The sequence below is a fragment of the Lithobates pipiens genome, unplaced genomic scaffold (assembly GCF_037356315.1).
Source record: "Lithobates pipiens isolate NorthernLeopardFrog02 unplaced genomic scaffold, aLitPip1_a1.2 Scaffold_13, whole genome shotgun sequence".
Taxonomy (NCBI): domain Eukaryota; kingdom Metazoa; phylum Chordata; class Amphibia; order Anura; family Ranidae; genus Lithobates; species Lithobates pipiens.
In genome coordinates this window covers 280,592,425-280,614,078 of record NW_027507718.1, presented here as the reverse complement: position 1 = coordinate 280,614,078, position 21,654 = coordinate 280,592,425, and the positions used below count along the sequence as shown (strand labels likewise).

Genomic DNA, 21,654 nt, shown 5'->3' with positions numbered 1-21,654 from the left:
GTTAAAGAAAAAATTACAATGGTGTCAAGAAACTGTTGAATATCTTGGTTTTGTACACTCAAAAGGAGAAAGCACAGTCAGTCACAAAAGAGCTGTGGCTCTTGTGGGTCTGCCTCACCCACTTACTAATTAACCCCTTACTGCACCCACCCCATCTCCATACATTACTGCCCATCAGCTCATCTCTATACATTAACCCGTATTGCACCTCCCCATCTCTAAACAGTAACTTCTTAGTGCATCTCCATATGCATTATTAACCCCTTACTGCACCCCACCCCCAATCTCTGTGTGTCATTAACCTGTTCCTGAAGTGCTCCTCTGATCTCCATAGTCAGTGCTGGGGGATCAAAGTGAAGGAAATGAAAATAGAATGTGGAGCAGAGTGCTGTCAGAGGAGGCACTGGCCTGTGAGCTGGAACTAGTTGGGAAGAAGTGAAACAGATGTAATGGTGTCTCATGCAAAATGCTCCAATGCTAAAACCAATACCTGCATGCACCTTTTTTGTGCAGTGCGATTTGAGCCTATACAAAATGAATGGGCTCAAATCACACTGCTGTGTGATTCCTGTCCGAATCACAAGTGGTTCCCAGCACTGCATTAGAGTGAAGCTAGGCTCATGTAATAATTTTTCATTAGTTTAAAAACAAAACAAAAAAGAAAACCTGCCACATAACCCTAAAAATAGGCATCGGTAATCTATACCAGCGAGTACTTGAGAAAAAGTATTGTTACTCGTACTCAGCCTTAAAAAAATGGTATCAGTGCATCCCTAGTTATTAACATTTTTTTTTTAATTCTTTAAGTATTTCATAAATACAAAAAGAAATCGGGGTACAGTAAAGAAAACCAATAATAAGTAATTGGCATACACAAGAAAAATGAGGTACATAGTAAGTAATGAACAGCATATAAAAAAAATAATAGGTAGTGTCTAAGTTATGCACATTCTTAGAAATAAGAGAATATACAATGCTTACTGAACAGAACACATTTAAAACAAAAACTCAGTAAAAACTATTCAGATGTTCCACTGTAGCCCATGGCACATTTTTTGGGGGGGTGAAGAAGCGTGACAGCTGTAAATTGGAAGGCATGCAAACATGTACAAAAAGAACCAGGAAACTTACATAAAATTACATTAAAATGTTTTGTAAAGTTTTCTTTTTAAACATGGGCCAAGTCGGTCTACATGGTGCATTTTCCTTTTAATCAGACTAATGGGAAGGTTCAGCATGTACTGCATTAGTTAAAACCCAATCCAATGTTTAGATGAGCAAGAAGCAGTTGCTTTGGAAATTTCTAACTGTGGTTCTCTTTCAGCATGTGCTGTGCTAATATCCAAGCATCAAATGTAATTAGAGGGGGCTAAAGCATATTGATAAAGAACAAAGCCTAGCTGGTCACCATCCAATATCTGGAAATGAAACATTTTACCCTTGAGGAACTCCTCTTGTGTGCTTGGGCTAAAGAAAATAGCTGCCTCTAGAATATATATATATAAAAAAAAAAAAAAATTTGAGACTGCCGATAATTCTGGACTATTACCTGGAAATTTGAACAAAGCTAAATCATTTTTGTTGAGACTAAACTGAGACTCAGTAAACTTTGAACTGTTGGGTAGATCGAGTCCTGGCAAAGTAGGTGAAAAGTTCAGAGACAAGGTTCTCCTTAACAAGACGGTTTTAAGAATCCAAAATCAAGCCAAAAAACGAGAGCGTCAATAGTTTACAACATAAGGAGATCTTATTACAAGAGATAAGACCCACAAACGTAAAAACCTTCAAGGCTTTCAGGCTTATACAAGGATTTACTGAGGCTTTATGCTGGTGGTATGCTCAGCTATTATGGTTGCCAGACATAACCATTAAAATTCCACCTAACTTTCAAGGGAAAAACATTGGGCCTTAACCAGTCATAGAAGGCTATTCAAGGGCCAGGAGGCATTACTGAGTAAGCTTAGAGCTAGCCGTTGTCTGTTCAGTGGAAAAACCATGTACTAATGTTTCTCAAAGAGCAAGCAAGAAAAACAGTAATTCAATACACTGAAAAGGTATGTATTTTTATTTTTTTTTAATAGTGGAGAGAGTGCTCTGTGGGTGGGTTTCTTTTTCTATTGAAATACTACCTGTAACAACCATATAGAAAGCACAGTTATGTCACATTCAATTTTGGAGAAATCAGAAAGAAACTCACAGAAAATGATTAAAACCATATTTTAACATACGGTGAGTGTAACTTCCACTTGATACTGTTATTTGAATGAAATGAAAGAAATAAATGGTCAAGGTAATTACAAGGTCATGTTTAAATATTAAATTATATTGATAACAACCCAAAAATTACATGGGTGGCTTCATAGAAAGTATTTGTGTACAGGGCCCTTCTTTTGTGACTGCAACAAAACAAAACAAAACAAAAAAAACCATACAAATTATATATAAACTTAAATTAACCTAGGCTTGTACTTTAACAATCATATCAAAAAATAACTTAAAGCCGTATTAAACCCAAAAACAAAAATATGAGGAGTCTTCAAAAAGCATAGAAACTTTTTGAAGAACCCTTGAATATTGCAGCTTATTAATCATAATGGCTGCATTTGTTTTTGTTTTTTTTAGGCGATCTGGACAGTAATGCCTAGTACACACAATGAGAAAATCTGAAAAAATAAACAAAAAAATACATCTTTTGAATCGATCGTATGATAATCTGATCGTTGGTACACAGCTTTCGAGAGCCACGACTGTTCATGCGAAAATATCAGAAGGGACAAGCACAAAAAAAAATTCTCGTTAGATACCAGAACAAACGATTTTCATTTAATCAGTACAGTAGTCATCCGAAAACAATCAGGAGACCATGGCCAAGCATGCTCGGAAATGCAAGAATACATTGCATCAAATCCAAAGCTGTATTCTGTCTCCGTAACTTTAGTAATCTCTTCATTTTTGCTATGAGACTAGCATGCAAAATAACGGACGATCATTTGTCTGATAATCTCATTGTGTGTATGAGGCTTAACACACCACCCTGTATTAGAGTGCCTACACTATGAATGAAGGAGCAACAGTGACACCTTTGGATGGAAGCATTAATCTGGGGGAAGGAGAGCATTAGATGTACTAGCAGATTTAGATGCACTGACAAATTGAAGGCAAACTTCAGCTAACAGCATTTGGGGCGACAGTTTTTCTTTTGAAATGAAGGTTTTAGTAAAATAACTAAAAGCTGCCCATTGTAAACACCTTTATTAGTGTTAAGTGGTTTGTCTCAACCCTCTAACGGCTAAATCTGCAGGACAGTTTGTTATGTTGAAAAGCAACACATTTACCAACCAAACCACCGGGTAAAAATAAAAGAAAGAAAGCCTTAAAATGAAAACCAATGCAGCCATCACATCTAAGGGCTCATGCACATGGGATGTTTTTTTACAGTGGCTGCTAGGGGCATTTGATGTTATTTTTAACTGTATCTAAAAGCCCTTCCCTGTTAGCCGATTTGTCCAAGCACACAAACTGTCGGAGGTGTTTAGTGGCAGAAAAAAAAAACAGTAAAAACGAAAAACGCAACAAAAAGTTTGACGTTTTTACATTATAGAGAGTGTTTAAAAAAAACAAAAAAAAAAAAAAACAACAAAAACGCTACCGCAGGAATACATGCAAAAACGCTAATGTAAAAACGCAGCTAAACGTGAAAAAAATTGCGTTTTTAGCGCTGCTGTAGTGCTGGCATTTTTAAAATGTCCTGTGCGCATGAGTCCTACAAACTAATTAGCTGTGGTAAATTAAATGTTTGCTTTTGGATTTAATACTGCTTTAATCACAAGGCAAAAATGTATTAAAGCTCATCATAAATCTATTTGGGGAGCACTCTATTATTTTCTTATGTAATGGGTAATATATACTGTATATGTAGATTACCAAATTATACAGCTCTATATAAAAAACTAAAATGTGAAGACCATCAACTCTAGGAGATAAAAAGAAGTCAATCCCCCCCAATCTTTCCTTAGACTGTCCGTGCTATAGTTATGATCCTAAAAATATTGTTGACTGGCAATAAAAATGATTGTATGCCACACTACACACACACTTTTATAATGAGTAACTACTGGTAACAGCAAATGTGAATTCAACTGATTTATGTAGGTTTTCAATCTTGGAGGTTTAAAATCATATGGTGACATACAGCATTTTATTGCTGGTCAATATAGGACAGTGTAAGGAAAGCTAGATTTGACAGTTTGCACAATCTGGGTATATTATATATTAGAGCTGCACGATTCGGCTAAAATGAGAACAACTATTTTTTTTTTGCTTAGGGCCAGTTCACACCACATGCAGTCCAGTGCGTATTTTTCTGCATCAAAAACGCATAGAAAGTAGGTTATATGGTTTTCAATGGCATAATTCATATCGGTGCTTGCAGTTCCAGTGCGTTCCAGTTCCAGAAAAAAAAAAAGTAGCACATGCTGCATTTTTCCTGCACTGGAATGCTGTAAAAAGCATCAAAAAGTCACGGGAACGCACTGGAAAACCCATGTTCTTATTTAAGGTTAAGGAAACAAAATGGGGGAAAAATGCACTGGTCTGCATCAAAAACGCACCAAAACCGCATCAAACACGCTCATGCAAAAAAGCATCTGGAGCGCATCTGGACTGTGTTTCTATGGTGTGAACTGGCCCTTAGAATAAAGATCACAATTCTCGTGGCGTAACATCTTTCACATTATACAAAAAAATTGGGCTAACTTTACCGTTTCGTTTTTTTAAAATGAAAGTGTATTTTTTCCAAAAATATTGTGTTTCAAAGACTGCTGCGCAAATACAGTGTGACATAAAATATTGCAACAACTGACATTTTATTCTGGGTTTTGGGTGTTCTAAGTAATATTCTAGCAAAAAATACTGAGTTTAGTTTGTAAACAACAAGTGTTTGAAAAAGGTTTAGTCTTTAAAGCGGACCTTCAGTCATTTTTTCCACTTTTCATCTATTAAATCTTCCTGCCCTTGTTTTAACTTTGGATGGTAAAACATTTTTTTTTTCTGCCAGTAAAGAGCTCATACAGCCCACTTCTTGTTTCTTGCCTGTTAAAAAGCCTAGGCTTATGACATCTTGCACAGATATCTCCCTCTCTCACTCTTGTGAGAGTTTGGCAGGAAGGGAGGGGGGTGAGTCATAAGAGGGCCAATCAGAGCTGCAGAGCTGGAGGTGTGCCTCTGTGTGTCTGTGTAAATCCAGGAAGTGAACAGGCAGCAGGTTCTGCTGCCCACAGTAAAATGGTTGCAGCCAGACTCAGTGGAGGGAGATTTATGCAGCATATTTGGCAAGTGCAGAATCACAGTATATATAAAAAATAATATGAAAAGTGGTTGGAGGGAAGCTTCAGAATGGCAAAGATATTTTTATTACAAATGATGTGAGCTGACTGCAGTTCCTCTTTAAGTGGTTATACTGCTCTCATCTACAGACTGAAATTCGTTCCTTTGATCTAAAAGAAGGAACAATGTTACAATGTTTCTTTTTATCTCACCTGATGTTGTGATAAACTTGGTAGGCTGCCTTTTCTTGGGGTTTATTTTTGACAGCTGCTTGAGCAGAGAACTTTCTGCACCGAATAGAGGAAAGGCTGTGTTAAGATTGGGAGGGGGGTTAAATCGCGATCTCGATTAATCATGCAGCTTTAACAGATTTATACACACTGTATATAAAAAGACTTTTATATAGAGCTATAAAATTACATATACTGTACATACAGTGCCTTGAAAAAGTATTCATACCCCTTGAAATTTTCCACATTTCTGTCATGTTACAACTAAAAATGTAAATGTATTTTATCGGGGTTTTAGATAATAGACCGACGCAAAGTGGCAGATAGTTGTGAAGTTAAATGGTTTTCAACATTACAAAAAAAAAATGTGATAAGTGTGGTGTGCATTTGTATTCAACCCCCCTGATTCAAAGGTGTAGAACCACCTTTTGCTGCATTTACAGCTGCAAGTCTTTTTGGGTATGTCTCTATTAGCTTTGCACATCTAGAGAGTGAAAGGTTTGCCCATTCTTCCATGCAAAATAGCTCAAGTGCTGTCAGATTGGATGGAGAGTGTCTGTGAACACCAAAGTCTTTCCACAGATTCTCAATTGGATTTAGGTCTGGACTTTGAATGGGCTATTCTAACACATTAATATACTTTGATCTAAACCATTCTATTGTAGATCTGGCTGTATGTTTAGGGTCGTTGTCCTGCTGGAAGGTGAACAAACCTCTGCCCCAGTCTCAAGTCTTTTGCAGACTCTACCAGGTTTTCTTCTAAGATTGCCTTGTATTTGGCTCCATCCATCTTCCCATCAACTCTGACCAGCTACCCTGTCCCTGCTGAAGAAAAGCATCCCAACAATATGATACTGCCACCACCATGTTTCATGGTGAGGAAGGTGTGTTTAGGGTGATATGCATTGTTAGTTTTCACACACATCGTTTTGCTTTTAGATCCAAAAGTTAAATTTTGGTCTAAACCAAAGTACCTTCTTTCAAATGTTTGCTGTGTCCCCACATGGCTTCTCACAAACTGCAAAGGGGCTTCTTATGGCTTTCTTTCAACAATAGCTTTCTTCTTGCCACTCCTCTATAAAGGCCAGATTTGCGGCGTGCACAGCTAACAGTTGTCCAGTGGACAGATTCTCCCACTTGAGCTGTGGATCTCTGCAGCTCCTCCAGAGTTACCATGGGCCTCTTGGCTGCTTCTGTGATTAATGCTCTCCTTGCACCGGCCTGTCAGTTTAGGTGGACGCCCATGTCTTGGTAGGTTTGCAGTAGTGACATACTCTCCATTTTCGGATGATGGATAGAACAGTGCTCCGCGAGATTTTCAAAGCCTGGGATATTATTTTATAACCTAAACCCTGCTTTAAACTTCTCCACAACCTTATCCCTGACCTGTCTGGTGTGTTCCTTGGCCTTCATGATGCGGTTTGTTCACTAAGGTTCTCTAACAAACATCTGAGGGCTCCACACAACAGCTGTATTTATACTGAGATTAAATTACACACAGGTGGACTCTATTTACTAATTAGGTGACGTCTGAAGGCACTTGGTTTCACTAGATTTTAGTTAGGGTTATCAGAGTAAAAGGGGGTGAAAACAAATGCACACCACACTTTTCAGATATTTATTTGTAAAAAAAAATTGAAAACCATTGATTATTTTCCTTCCACTTAACAACTATGTGCCACTTTGTAGCGGTCTATCACATAAAATCCCAATAAAATACATTTACGTTTTTGGCTGTAACATGACAAAATGTGGAAATGTGGAATACTTTTTCAAGGCACTTTACATACAATATTAGCCATTCCACGAGTGGAGAGTGGATTTTTCTTAAAGCGGAGGTCCACCCTAAAATGGACCTTCCGCTCATCGGATTCCTCCCCCCCTCCGGCGCCACAATTGGCACCTTTCAGGGGGGTGCAGTTACCTGGATAATCCAGGTAACTGCACCCACTTCCGGGCTAGCTCTCTGCGGAAAGGGGCGTACATTACGCCCCTTTCCGCAAGTGCCCGCCCCCTTCCGCAAGTGCCCCGCTGCCTGCTGGGAAACACACAGATCACAGAGGCAGCGGGGACCGTCCTCATTGCGCAGCGCGGCTCGCGCATGCGCAGTAGGGAGCCGGGAAATGAAGCCGAAAGGCTCCATTTCCTGATTCCCATACCCAAGATGGCGGTGGCAGCACTCGAGTGTCAATCTAGAGATCGGCTTCGGGTGCCGACATCGCGGGCGCGCTGGACAGGTAAGTGTCACTATTTTAAAAGTCAGCAGCTGCAGTATTTGTAGCTGCTGACTTTAAAAAAAAAAAAACGCGGAGTCCCGGCGGACTCCCGCTTTAAATGGGTTTAATAAGCTGTTAATAACTTTTACTTTTTGATTAAAGCGGTGTTCCAGCCGTAAACACCGTAGCAGCTGACTTTTAATAAGAACACTTACCTGTCCAGGGCGCCCGCAATGTCGGCCGATCCGTCCCTCGTATCCTGCGTCAGTGCCGCCATCATCACTAAGGGAAACAGGTAGTGGAGCCTTGTGGCTTCACTGCCCATTTCCTACTGCGAGTCCCCCCGGTGATTTCTGAATGGGCGGCTGTCTTCTGTGACACACACAGGTCCCAGAAGACATCGCGCCCAAGTTTACCAGAAATCAACGCGAGGATGAGAAGACTGAAGATCACCACGGAATAGGAAGTGGCAGATTAGGACGATCTGCCTAGCAACAGGGATTTCTGATAAGTAAAAAAATATTTTTTGTTCAATTTTTTTGTTGCATTTGTATGTAATTTTTTTTTCAGGGTGGACCTCAACTTTAATAAAGTTATTTTTTATTTTATTGTAAAAGTACAGCCTTGCTTTTTTACTAGATTACATATGGATGGCTCTCATACAATTTTGATTGACTGCAATCAAGATCCCAGTGACTCTGCACTTTTGGAATGTAGTGTCCTCGTGCTCCTTTTTGTTTGTAATACTCCGCATATCCAAGTAATCCTGGATACCTAAAACAAAATTTTTATTTAACAGACACTAGCACTATATTATTATAAATGTCACTAGTGCTTCTCTTAATGAGTTACACTTTTTAGTATGTAAAAAGCTTTAATTTTTCATTTGCTTCTGAACAGCAATTCTCTCTTGTTCCTGTACAGCAGCCAAACTCTTTAATGCCATTTTTTGAATTAGAAAGTATAACGTAGCCCCCCTCTCCCAATGGGAATACAGAGGGTATATTGTGGCACACTGCTCTCCTTTTTTGGAAAAGTTAACCTAACAAGCCTCTGCAAATCTTGCTGGCGTTACAAACAAACTCAACTTTATAATTGACTTATTGGATTACAATCAATGAGTGCAACTTTATAATTATGACATATGTATTCCAGATGGTATTTTATTTTTCTTTCCAGAGGAAATCAGGGCTTCCAAGTGTGAATGAGCTTGATGAAATTTAAATACACATCACCCTTGACTGTAAAAAGAAAGTTTGTGGACCGAGCAGATAACACGCTAACTTTTTTTTTTATAGCGGTTATTCAGATACAATAGGTAGCAGAAAATATAACATGCGCTTTGTGGTGCATTTGCAGAGAAAATAAGGATTAAACTAACTTTGTGAACTGCAAAAGCTGTCAAGACGACAGCAACGCGCTTAGCATTCTCAGGAGAGCTCAGCAATGGCCACCTCCATGAATCTCTCATGGCTGGTTTCCTTTTAACACAAACTTCATGTAAAGATTTACACAGCAAAAAAAAAAAAAAAGAAGACCTTTAAGAACTGCACTCCATGCATATTTAACCACTTCAATATAGAGCACTTTTAACCCCTTCCTGCCCAGGCCAATTTTCGCACTTTGAATGACAATTGAGAGGTTATGCAATGTTGTATCCAAACTAAATGTTTATAATTTTTTTTGAGAGAGATGGAGCTTTCTTTTGGCGGTATTTAAAGACCACTGAGTTTTTTTATTTTTTGCTAAACAAAGAAATTTTTCTTTGTTTCTTTTATAAAATTTTGTAAATAAGTAATTTTTGTCCTTCACTGATGGGCACTGATGAGGAGGCACCAATATGCAGCACTGATGGGCATTAATTGGCACCGAAAGGCAGCACTGGTGGGCATCGCTAATGGGGCTGCACTAATAATCATTGTACTGATTATCAGCACAGATTCCCCATCAGGAAAGCTACTTATCTGCTCTCCTCTACTCACGCGCTGTCAGCGCGAGTAGAGGAATGCCAATAACCCGCACTTTCTATTTACGCTGTGATTAGCTGTGAATGGACACAGCTGATCACATGGTAAAGAACCTATATCATAGGCTCTTTACTGTGATCTGAGATGCGGTGTGTATGAGCGACACACTGCATCATCGATCGCTAAAGCTGGGGGCCCCCCGTTGCCATTTTATAAGAGACATCATATGAAGTCCAGTCAAAACAATTAAACCACCGCCCGACTGTCATTTTGCTATAGGCCAGGTGGGATATGGTTAAAAACACAAAATAATATGGTTATATATTGTGACAGTGTGAGGCCCTGCCACTGTGAAAACAGAAAAAGAAATGACACAGGGTTCGCAGAGTGCAGGGTTCCAGATTATCGATTATGAGCAAATTATGAGAAAACTTTTTTTATAGATATCTTCGTGTTATGGTATGCCAAGATTAAGTTTGGAGACTTCAAAGATTTTCGGATGGTAAGAAGTCTCCAGCCTATTGTCCAGGTCTTGCAGGAGACCGGCAGGCTGCGAGTGTAGGTGTGTACAGCCACCTTTTAATGAAGGACCTGACCATAGCTCAGAGCTCCTGTTAGGAGACAGGTGTGCTCCACTGAAGAGACAGTACTCCATGCACGCTGGAGAGGAGAGATTCCTTATCCAGAAGGCTGAGAGAGTCAAGGCGGCCAAACGAGTCTGGAGGACTAGGAGAGCAGAGTTGACTAGGCGAGTCCAGGGGACTGAGGGAAACTGGAAGTCTCAGAGGAGTGAAAGAGTCTGAGGTGTCAGGAGAACCCCTATTAAGAGACCAAGGAGTGGGCTCATGCAGCTACAACTGAAACAGCTAGAAGAGAGACACACAAACACAAAGGTACTGTGTGAGGCCGTATGAGGGACCAGCCAAAGGCCAAGGTTTGGGGCTCAAACAGCTGTGCTGCTGAAGAGAGAGCTAGGTGGCTCAGTATTTTCGTTACCTCTTTTTGATGGTGAAAACCCCCTGCATTGGCACCTATTTTGTTGAACTTTCCATTGTTTGATAAAAGTGGGCCGGCAAGCCCTATGCCCCAATTTGGACTGCCATGGACTCATGGATTGAAAATGCTTCTATCATTGAGCTAACAACCTCCCAATATTTATTGAAAAAGCATGAAACTTAACTTGTATAAGTAGCTGAACCTACCTTGATATCAACCTCCTACAAAATCCCACAGAGCAGTGATTAGACTGGGAGAAGGAAGGCAACTGAAGCCAAGCAGACTCTGCTGTATGTTCGAGTAAAGGGGGAGTTCCCGTGACACCCTTTATTGGCTTCCATGTTAATAAAGATTCAAGTTATCGGGATGTCTTAGAACCCTTCTTCCGGTCGCATACAATTACAAAATGGTAAAGAAAAAAAGAGATGCAGGTTTCAGATTTTCAGCATAAAACTTGAAGAAAGTATCTAAAGGCATCCCAAAAGCCTGCGTCTTTAATAACTTACATTATCCATCCATAAAATATTATCACTTAAAGGCAAAATTTTCTGCAATAAACAATGATTAACATTGTATATACGGCTATGATAAAAACATGAAAAGGGTTTTTCTCCCACTGATCTCTTGAGTTGTTAAAGTAACACTAATGCCAAAGCAATTTTGTATAGAGTAGGGAATGGCTAAAATCAATAAGATCACCAAAGAACAACCTGATGCATTTTGACTAATAAGGCCGTTGTTACGCGGTGATGATGGCCTATTGGTCAAAATGAATCAGGTGGTTCTTCTGTGACGCAAGCATGCTACAAACTGCAGCATCTTCAATATTTCATATCAATGCTCATTTTAACCTGTGTCTGTAAGTACATTTTTAATAAAATCTTTGCATTATTAAAACATGTTTCACTTGGCGCCTTTTCATCTTCATCTTGTGGGTGCATATCTTGCAATTTATGTTCGAGTAAGTGGAGTGTGACATTTGGACAACTTGCTGTAGATCTGTCATTGGACCCCTGAGCTAAGGAGAGCAACCACGCTGCTTAATTTTAGTGTGGAGTCGCTTGCTGGAGTCTGGAGACGTCTTATGATTTATGTCCTTATGCCTGTTTGATCGGCTTTCTGGTAAGGAGATTGGATGTAAGCACAGTGGTATGGTGTGCTGCTATACACACTGAAGTTGGTACGAGGATCTTGGCTCTTCTATTCACTACCTTTCTTAAATTCCATTCATCTATTCCTTAGCGCTGAACTCTTTACATTTTCAATATTGAAAACAATATTTATGCTGGCTGCTGTTTTCCATATTCCATTGTGAAACTTTATTGAATTTATTATGGGAAAATCTTATTTTCCGTAAGCGGGGATATTTCCCCATTTGTTTTCATACTTTTTGAATTGCCTGCCAAATGCACACAAACGGACCCCAAACTGCCATGCAACAACACGTGTGGGAGCTGGTGGCCTTAATGTGTTGGGGTAATAAACAGCACTCCACTTTTTATAGTGTATATTAACATGCACTGCTGTAACAAAAGAGTTTAAGTCCTAAGAGCTATAGGTTAACACATTTTTTAAAAATTGGAAATGTAGAATTTTTGTTCCTTTGTACATCTTGGACAGGCCTATTGAAATGAATTTAAAACACACTAATATATGCATAAATTAGGCACAAAATTTGCACACCTTTACCATGGAAAACAACCCAAAACACACATTAACACATGCCGTTATACGTACTGTATACAATGCACATACAATGGTGGCACGGGCCTCTAGTCATCACAAATGCAGATAGCTTTAAGGCTCTCAAGTAGCATTTAAGAAGCAACCACAAGTTAAATAGCTATACAGTAATACATGTTATCATTCAGGAAACTACTTAACATTTCAAAGTACAGACCTTATGTGCTGAAATGAAAAAAAAAAGTCAAAATGAAAATCTCTCGGTAGAGCAGCACTGAGGTATGATTACAGAAGAATACTTGCCCTCAAGACACATTGTCAAACGTTATCTGAAATTTGATTTAGAAATGAAAACCAACCCTCCCTTTGGAAGCAAGTTCTAGGCCTGATCACTCTCCAGATAAAAAGGAGCGGAAATTGCAATTAATCAAAATCTTTAACAAGTTTTACTTAACAGTTAGCAGATTGTAATGTTCATTCTTCATGGACTGCATTACCTTAATTTACTCAAAAGATTTGGCAGTAGCTGAATCTCCTGTATCACTTCCTCACAAGAGTTCCAGGGCTACTATAGTACATGGAAATATCCAGAGTAAGTGGGAGAAAGTAAACTTGTCTCACTTCAATATACAAAAGCTCAGGATGCTAAACATGACATATTGTGCAAATGTATTCATGCAACCCATTTTATTTACGCATCCAAAAGGCCCCCTAAAAATATTCTTAAAGCAGAGCTCCACCTAAAAAGGGAAGCTTCTCTTCGCCTCTTCAATTGGTTTGGGTGAGGACATTGCTGGATTCCCGGACAGGTAAGTGTCCTTATTCTAAAAGTCAGCAGCTACAGTACTTGTAGCTGCTGACTTAACTTTTTCAGGGGAGCCTGGATCTCCTCTTTAAGGACCATAACTAATAAAAGGATAGTGCTAACTGCATTAGAAAATGAATGTTCTCTTTTATATTTGCTTCAGATCAGTTATATGTGAAACCGCCGGGTCACCAGGCTGCAGCCATTTTCTCTGGTCAGACACATTGCATGTCTCTTCTTCAACAGTTTTTTTTTGTTTTTAACCTAAAACTTTAATTCTCCTTTAAGCCCTGTTGTGATCTGACAACACACAGGTATTTTGTAAACTAAGTGTTGTCAGCCCTGCCTAGTGTCTTTTACTAAATTATTCAACCACTCCCACTCTTACATATTTACAACCTAAAGGCTAGTCATTCTGTATTCTTAGGGCCCCTTCACACCGAATGCAGTTGGATGCAGTTGGCTGAATTTTGAACTGTACTCCAGCTGCATAGACAGCTCAAAATCAAAGTAGTCATATGGGCATAGTTCACATCATTGTAGTAGAGCATGCTGCACTTTTCCACACTGCAAATGCAGGGAACGCACTACAGATGTGCTTCAGATGTACCGCACCACACCCCTTTAAGCCAAGAAAGGCAAGCTCAAAAATGTATAGAAAGATTATCTGCAGCTGCATAGGTAGCGCAAAACGCACGCAAAATGCATTCAAGCACCCATCAAATGCATGTAATCATACAGTCAAAAACTCAGTTATGTGCAATTTCTGTTGTGAATGGGCCCTAAGTTACAAACTAGGAAGGATAACACCAGAAGTGTGGAGAGTACATAGGGCAGTAATATATTCCTAATAATAACAGTTTTTTGTGCACTTCTCAAAGAGATATAATAAGTTCCCAATGGTATATGAAACAGATCACAAAGAAGTAAATACGATGAACGAATTCTTAGGGTTTACATACACTGTATTATTATTCTTATGTGTATCACAGTTCATCATTATCTACACACCCAATAGCCCCCATAAACCAGGCTATAAGAAACAAAAGGGAATCTAAGTCAGTCACAAGCCCCTCCTCAGGATAACTGTGGTTAGATTTAGAGGTGCACCAAAATTTCGGCCTCCAAAGGTGTTTTCACCATTCGGCCGAAAGAAGAAAAGGTGCAGATAATGGCACCACTGGTGGCGGGTGGCGCACATTGCGGGGCTGTCATCCTGTTCAGTCATAGTCCCCCCCTCCCTCCTCCTCTCCCAGAACGGTGATCTGCCTGTGTCATGGAGCTGAACAGTCCAGGCGGCCAGAGTAACAATGTCTCACCTCCTGTGATAGAGGGCACACTGATCCAATTCCGGGACGTGTATCACAGGAGGCGAGACACTGTTACTGTGGCCGCTCAGCCAGCTCCGTGACACAATTCCAGCTCTACACAAATCCAGCTGGCACAGTGGGAGATTGCCGCTCTGATCTGGGCACTGGTGAAGCTGCATCTGACTGGCACTGGTGAGGCTGAATTGATCTCTTGTATCATGTCTGCAGCCTCTGGCCATCTCCTGTATCATGTCAGCTAGAAGTGCACCGAATGGAAATTTTGCTAATACGATTAGCAGTGTGTTTAAGTATAGGTAAGAGATTGCAGACATGATACAAGAGATGGTTAGAGACTGAGGACATGATACAAGAGATGTCAGAGACTGCATTTCTCTTGAGCTTTTCTTGCACTAAAGGTGCCAATAATGGCCAACAATAAATTATTATTAATTTCAATTGAAGATATTCATTAAAAAGTCGAATATATTACAATTATATATAAAAATACAAATATTTTTTAAAAACTGACGGCTTCGGCTAAGTGCATCCAGCATTTTCGGTTTTGGCAGCAAAATTTCCATTCGGTGTACCCCTAAGTTAGATTTGACTGCAAAGGCACAGCAACTTGGGATGAAAGAAATGGCAGAAAATGCATGGAAACACAGATGATGTGATCAATGCAAGCAATATGTATGTAAAAAGGCTCCTGCGCTCTATGGCAAAAAAAGAACAATTTTGGAAGTGGAGTGAAAAAAAGGTTCTAATCGGAGCAGCAGACACTGTTATGAGTAAACTCTCAATAGAAATAGAAATGATAGAAGGAGGGTGTGTTGCGCTTCCTTAAATACCAAGAGAAAAATAAATAAACAATAGATAAATAAACATAAACAATAAGCTTATGTGATAAAAAGTGACTGTCAATCGTTCACAAAGTATCAAAAAAACTGTGTAAAAAAGTGCATGGAAATGAACATCTGATATAAAAATATATATATATATATATATATATATATATATATATATATATATACACATATATATTAATAGTGCATCATACCAGTGCCTATACAATAAAGGACAATAAAAAACGGGGGGGACTCCAGCTATACAGTGTAAAAAGTGAATTGCAATAGCTATATAAAATAGAGTGAATTGTCTAAGATGAAACAAAAAAAGAAAAAATCTGACATCTAAAATAAAACTACAAACATTGTATATCAATAACTTAGTGTAGTAAATAGTCCACAAAAATCTATGAATAGTTTAAAAGTGCAAAAACCATAATAACCAACAGTATAATCCTTAGTGAAAGGAAATAAAAATAGCAAAAAATTGTAACGACAAATGGTGAATCTCGATAGTGTCCCATACACAGTCCAATCGTGCAGATCTAAAATGTGATTTCACAACCAAACATAAAGTGCAAATGTGCCAAGGTAGCTCTCCTCCAAACGGTATCCCGTGTTAATGTGGATAATCCTAAATAATTACCTCACAGCTGTAAGGCTACAGCGAGAAAGTAAATTTGCAGGGGAAATTCCAGGGGATCAGATGAGCTGTGACTGGGACTTCTGACAGTGCCACTCTTCCTTGTAGTTTTAGCCGACCAACAATGCTCAAAATAACAAGTAAAAGATATCCTCCATAGTGTAGTAGTTTTAAAAAGAACGATTTATTTGTAAAACAAACTATATCTACTCACAAACAGGAGCGAATAAACAGGCACACACAACTAGACGGATCGATGAAATGATACTAACGTCACTTCCGATTTCCTACGCGTTACGTCTCGAATGGACTTCAACTGGGAAGTCCAGTTGAAGTCCATTCGAGACGTAACGCGTAGGAAATCGGAAGTGACGTTCGTATCATTTCATCGATCCGTCTAGTTGTGTGTGCCTGTTTATTCGCTCCTGTTTGTGAGTAGATATAGTTTGTTTTACAAATAAATCGTTCTTTTTAAAACTACTACACTATGGAGGATATCTTTTACTTGTTATTTTGAGCATTGTTGGTCGGCTAAAACTACAAGGAAGAGTGGCACTGTCAGAAGTCCCAGTCACAGCTCATCTGATCCCCTGGAATTTCCCCTGCAAATTTACTTTCTCGCTGTAGCCTTACAGCTGTGAGGTAATTATTTAGGATTATCCACATTAACACGGGATACCGTTTGGAGGAGAGCTACCTTGGCACATTTGCACTTTATGTTTGGTTGTGAAATCACATTTTAGATCTGCACGATTGGACTGTGTATGGGACACTATCGAGATTCACCATTTGTCGTTACAATTTTTTGCTATTTTTATTTCCTTTCACTAAGGATTATACTGTTGGTTTTTATGGTTTTTGCACTTTTAAACCATTCATAGATTTTTGTGGACTATTTACTACACTAAGTTATTGATATACAATGTTTGTAGTTTTATTTTAGATGTCAGATTTTTTCTTTTTTTGTTTCATCTTAGACGATTCACTCTATTTTATATAGCTATTGCAATTCACTTTTTACACTGTATAGCTGGAGTCCCCCCCCGTTTTTTATTGTCCTTTATTGTATAGGCACTGGTATGATGCACTATTAATATATATGTATATATATATATATATATATATATATATATATTTTTTTTTTTTTATATCAGATGTTAATTTCCATGCACTTTTTTACACAGTTTTTTTGATACTTTGTGAACAATTGACAGTCACTTTTTATCACATAAGCTTATTGTTTATTTATCTATTGTTTATTTATTTTTCTCTTGGTATTTAAGGAAGCGCAACACACCCTCCTTCTATCAATGCAAGCAATAGTTGTACCAGATGCACAAAATTGGGAATTCAGTTATTCCAAAGCAAGATAAACAGACAATATCTTAGTTTCAAATGGAAAAAAATTAATAAATCATCATAAGGGAGTCTAAAGAATTGTTTTCCAGGTGGTTAATACCTTTCTTTTCTGGCTTTTCCTTTTTTTTCTTATCTTCACCCCCAGCTTTTGGTGCTGGCGGGGATCGCTTCACATGAGCTGGTTCAGCAACAGGTTGTGAGGTAGCAGATGTAGACACAGCAGTGGTACTACTAGGAATACCAATCTGTTTCACTGAAGTGCCAGAGAGAGAGAGAGAGAGAGACACACACAATAAGATGTACAGTACATAACAGAACAAATCTGCCTTGTTAAATTTCTCTTTTCTCTGGTTCAGGACTATTTATAAAAACATACATTTAGTAACAATCACTATTTTGAGTAAAAAAATCAGACCGCTTGAAGCTGTCGGCAAAATATGTCGGTAACGCTGAAGAAAGTTAACAGACATCAGCTTATTTCATACCTATAATTCTAATCCAAAAATAATAGCTTCACCTGAAAAAGTTTTAATGAAAAAAAACTAAATTTGTGAATACAACCATGAGCTTTATATAACAATTCTAACTGTATTAATGTTTCCTTTTCTTCATCATACATTGAAAGTATAGAAGCGATGTGGTCAATGAGCATTTCAAACAAATGTTTTCCTAAAATAGTCATTTCATGAGTTATAATAAATAATTACACGTGCCAATTTCTACTAGGTGACGAGAATACCAAGGGGTTCCTGTGACTTAGCCGGAGGGCCAAGAATAGCAGTGATTTACACAGCATTTGAAGGGATGTAACTGGTTTATTGCTGAAAAGCAATCTAATAATAAACGTACAAAACTATAAAGCCACCAGAAATATGTGGGCCTTTTAATCTTTTTTGTGGACCCTCACTCTAAAAGTAAACTTCGCTCCTCCCTCTGCAGACCGTCTATAACGGGGGTCTGCAACCTGATCGCGACCAGGGGACTGGTAGATCGCGGTCTGGGCTTGTTGACCCATCATCCTAGAGCATCAAAGAGTGCAATGCAGAGGGACTACTTGTAAAGTTGGATCTGTAGTAGGGAGTAAGAGATGGTTAGAGAATGTGGACATGATATAAGAGATGGTTAGAGACTGAGGACATGATACAAGAGATGTCAGAGACTGCCTCCTCTGTAGTGGTGGCTCCTGTCCCATGCGGAGTGATACCAACTGCACTCCACCTATCCAGGGTAGCAGTCTCCAGGGTGGTGTCAGCAGCAGGAAAGAAGAGATCTTCAGGTTAGTGTGAAGCAATACACTGGGCATAATAGCAGCATTGTGTTTCTTTCTCACCACCTGCTTTAACCCCATGGACCCCACAGAAGCATGTAGTTGCAGGGGACTTGCAGAGTAGCCCAATTTACTTTAATGGGTTACGAATGGCAGGTGGCAGCACCCACCAAAAGCAACAGGGGGCTTAATCCCTGCTGCAGAATGTGTACACCTTTGACTTCACTCATGTTTTTCAGGTAGATCTCCACCTCTTTAAGGTTGCCTAGCCCTGGGTCTATAAGGATCACTGTGTGTTCGTGCACACCTAAATAATGTTTTGTGCACATTTAAGTCATAGTATACCTGTAAAAAATGCACCCATTGATTGAAAATTTTTAATAAAAAACAAAACAAAAATAGGAATTTTGACTTGCCTAATCTTGCATTACAGTAAAAAACATGGGTTATATGCTGTTACTTTCAGGTGCTTGAGTACTGACAAGATCTTTAGCTAGGGCTGTCCTCCAGGAATATACCCATATAACTCTGTGAGGCTCCAATTTTTAGCAAGCACACAGAAGGGAGGGACCCATACTGTACTCCAAAATAAGTAATATACAGGTAAGTCAAATATCTTAAGCATTAAAACTGAGTGGTGGACAACAACATAGCAATCTGGAACTGCCAATAGACTCACAATATACATAAGAGTTGTTATCTGAAAAAAATGCTCAGATAACAGTTTGAAGCACCTTGCAACCAAAGATGGTATCAGCTGAGGTCTGAATGTTCACTGTAGAATTTGGAAAATGTGTGGATATAGGACCAGGTAGTGACCAAATCAGGGATAAAGAAACTTGATGCTCAAAACCCAACTTCCCCAATACAATGTAGGGCAATTTCCTGAGGCAGGAAAGGGGGAAGGCAGGACAATGCCTTCACTGAGAGGGAAAGATGAGAAAGATGAGACCACCTTAGTAAAAAAGGAAGGCATTGGTCTCAAAACCACCTTGTCCTTGTGCAAAACAAGAAATGGCTTATTACAAGACAGAGCTGCTAACTCAAACAACCCTAACAGATTTGATATCAACCAGGAAGGCAAAGGTGAGGTCTTCCAGTGAAATGTCTCTAATCAGTTCAAAGAGAGACCTCTGAAGAGCAGATGACACCAGGTTAAGAGCACAAGGTGGCACAGGAGGTCAAATCATTCTGTCCTTGCACCATGCAAAGCAGGCCTTCCATGTGACAAAAAATGGAACAGATGAAGCAGAGTAGGAGACATTCTGTTTCCTGTGGGTTAGGAATACCATTCCTTGAGTTATGTCCGTAACAGATTCTTATCCAATGACATATTGGTACGTCGCTGGATATGAAGGGTGATAACTTGGTCAGCGAAGACCAAGATATCATTCCTTAGGGCCCACTCCCCTCCCGCCGCAGCATCCTCTTCTTGAGACACAGTGGAAGTAATGGATGTAGTTCCTCCCACTGTGTGACGTCAGAAACTGGAAGCCACAAGGATTTCAACACTTCAGTTTCTTGGCTGTTTTCCAGCCATTGCCATCTTATGCCACGTACACACGATCAAACATTCCGGTGGAATATCCAGCATTCTGGTGGAAAAGTCCCGTGTGTGGGCAGGTCCGCTCGTTCGGACAGTCCGGCGGACTTTACGGCAGTTTGTCCGCCAGGCTAAGTCCGCCGGATAGTCTGATCGTGTGTACGCGGCATTAGAAATGCTTTGGATTGAACCAATCCAAGTTTGATCCAAAGCTTTCAAGAGCAGAGGAGACACCTGGGATCTAATAGTGCAACCCGTGTTTGCAGTGTGTTTTCAAAACACATTTTTGTGTTTTTTCACGTGTTTAGGAAACGCTCAGGAGTGAATGCAGCCTAACTCCAGGTACTCTGCTTTCTCCCTACATTTCAAAGACATGGTGGTTAGTGCTTGTCTAAGTTGGCTCTAGTATGTGTGCCCATGTAAAATATGTGTGCCTGTGACTTTGGGACCTTTTAAGCTCTTTGAGGACCAAGAACTAATTTGAATTTTAAATGTAATAGTGATTTAAATGTACCTCCATTTTTTTTCTCCGTTTGCACAAGTTGATCTTTTAGGGCTTCAACTTCCTTCTTCAGCTTTGCATTTTCTACACGGAGTTTCTTTTCTTCCCGTAAAGATGCCTGCAAAACTAAAGCCAACATACAGAAATGAAGGTCCGGTTGACTCCGGTAATTACCGTATATGCTTCAACTTCAACAGTTACTAAAGGAAATTTATGCTTTTAAATAAAAAAAAATATATATGTTATACTCACATGCTCTGTGCAAGTAAGTAAGTCACTTGGTATTGCGGCAAACGTGCATGCTCATTCCTAATCTGTGTGTGGATGTGTGCACTCCATAGACACACACACACACACACACACACACACACACACACACACACACACACTACTAATTGGCTCCACCCCCTCCTCACAGAATTTTATTGACAGCAGCAGGCACCAATGGCTCTTGCTGTTGCCAATGTTCCTGTGTGAAGACGAAGAGAGGAGAGAAGAGATCCAGCTGTGCAGTGTGCTGGATCCACTGAGGACTCAGGTAAGTATTTAGGGAGGTAGGGGAGTACAAAAAGCTATAAAACATTTTGGCATTAGAACCATTTTAAAGACATTCCATCCTTTTGAGCTAAAACTATATTCACTTAGGTTATCCTCAGTTATAAGCCAGATCTCTGGGCTCTCTGTATCCTTATCCCCATGTAATGCTGTAGTCCCCAGTCTTCTCTCTTCTTCAGGTCACAGGAGGCAGGGTTCTTTAAGCATCCACATCATTGCTTTTATGAAGTGGACACTTCCTATTGGCTGTTCACTGATGGGGTCCTCTCAGGATCCAAAAGAGGAATCTCAGGCAACTGTTAAGTGCTATCAGGTGCATACACACGTGCAGCGCCAGATTAGGACCTCCCCACACCCAGAAACAGCACTGGCGATGGACCCAAACTGAAGGACTTAGGTACTGTATCT

At 39.5% G+C, this 21,654-nt stretch overlaps 1 protein-coding gene across 4 annotated transcripts in view; it reads right to left on the bottom strand.

Annotated features, from left to right (window-relative positions):
* Positions 1 to 21,654, bottom strand: part of AIMP1 (aminoacyl tRNA synthetase complex interacting multifunctional protein 1) — a 111,321-nt gene that overhangs the window by 24,476 nt on the left and 65,191 nt on the right. For all 4 annotated transcript variants that reach the window (XM_077476678.1, XM_077476676.1, XM_077476675.1 and 1 more), the window contains 2 exons: positions 20,704 to 20,817; positions 17,480 to 17,632 (listed from right to left, as the gene is read on the bottom strand). In XM_077476678.1, the coding sequence (XP_077332804.1) occupies positions 17,480 to 17,632; positions 20,704 to 20,817 (267 nt within the window). The remainder of the gene's footprint in view (positions 1 to 17,479; positions 17,633 to 20,703; positions 20,818 to 21,654) is intronic.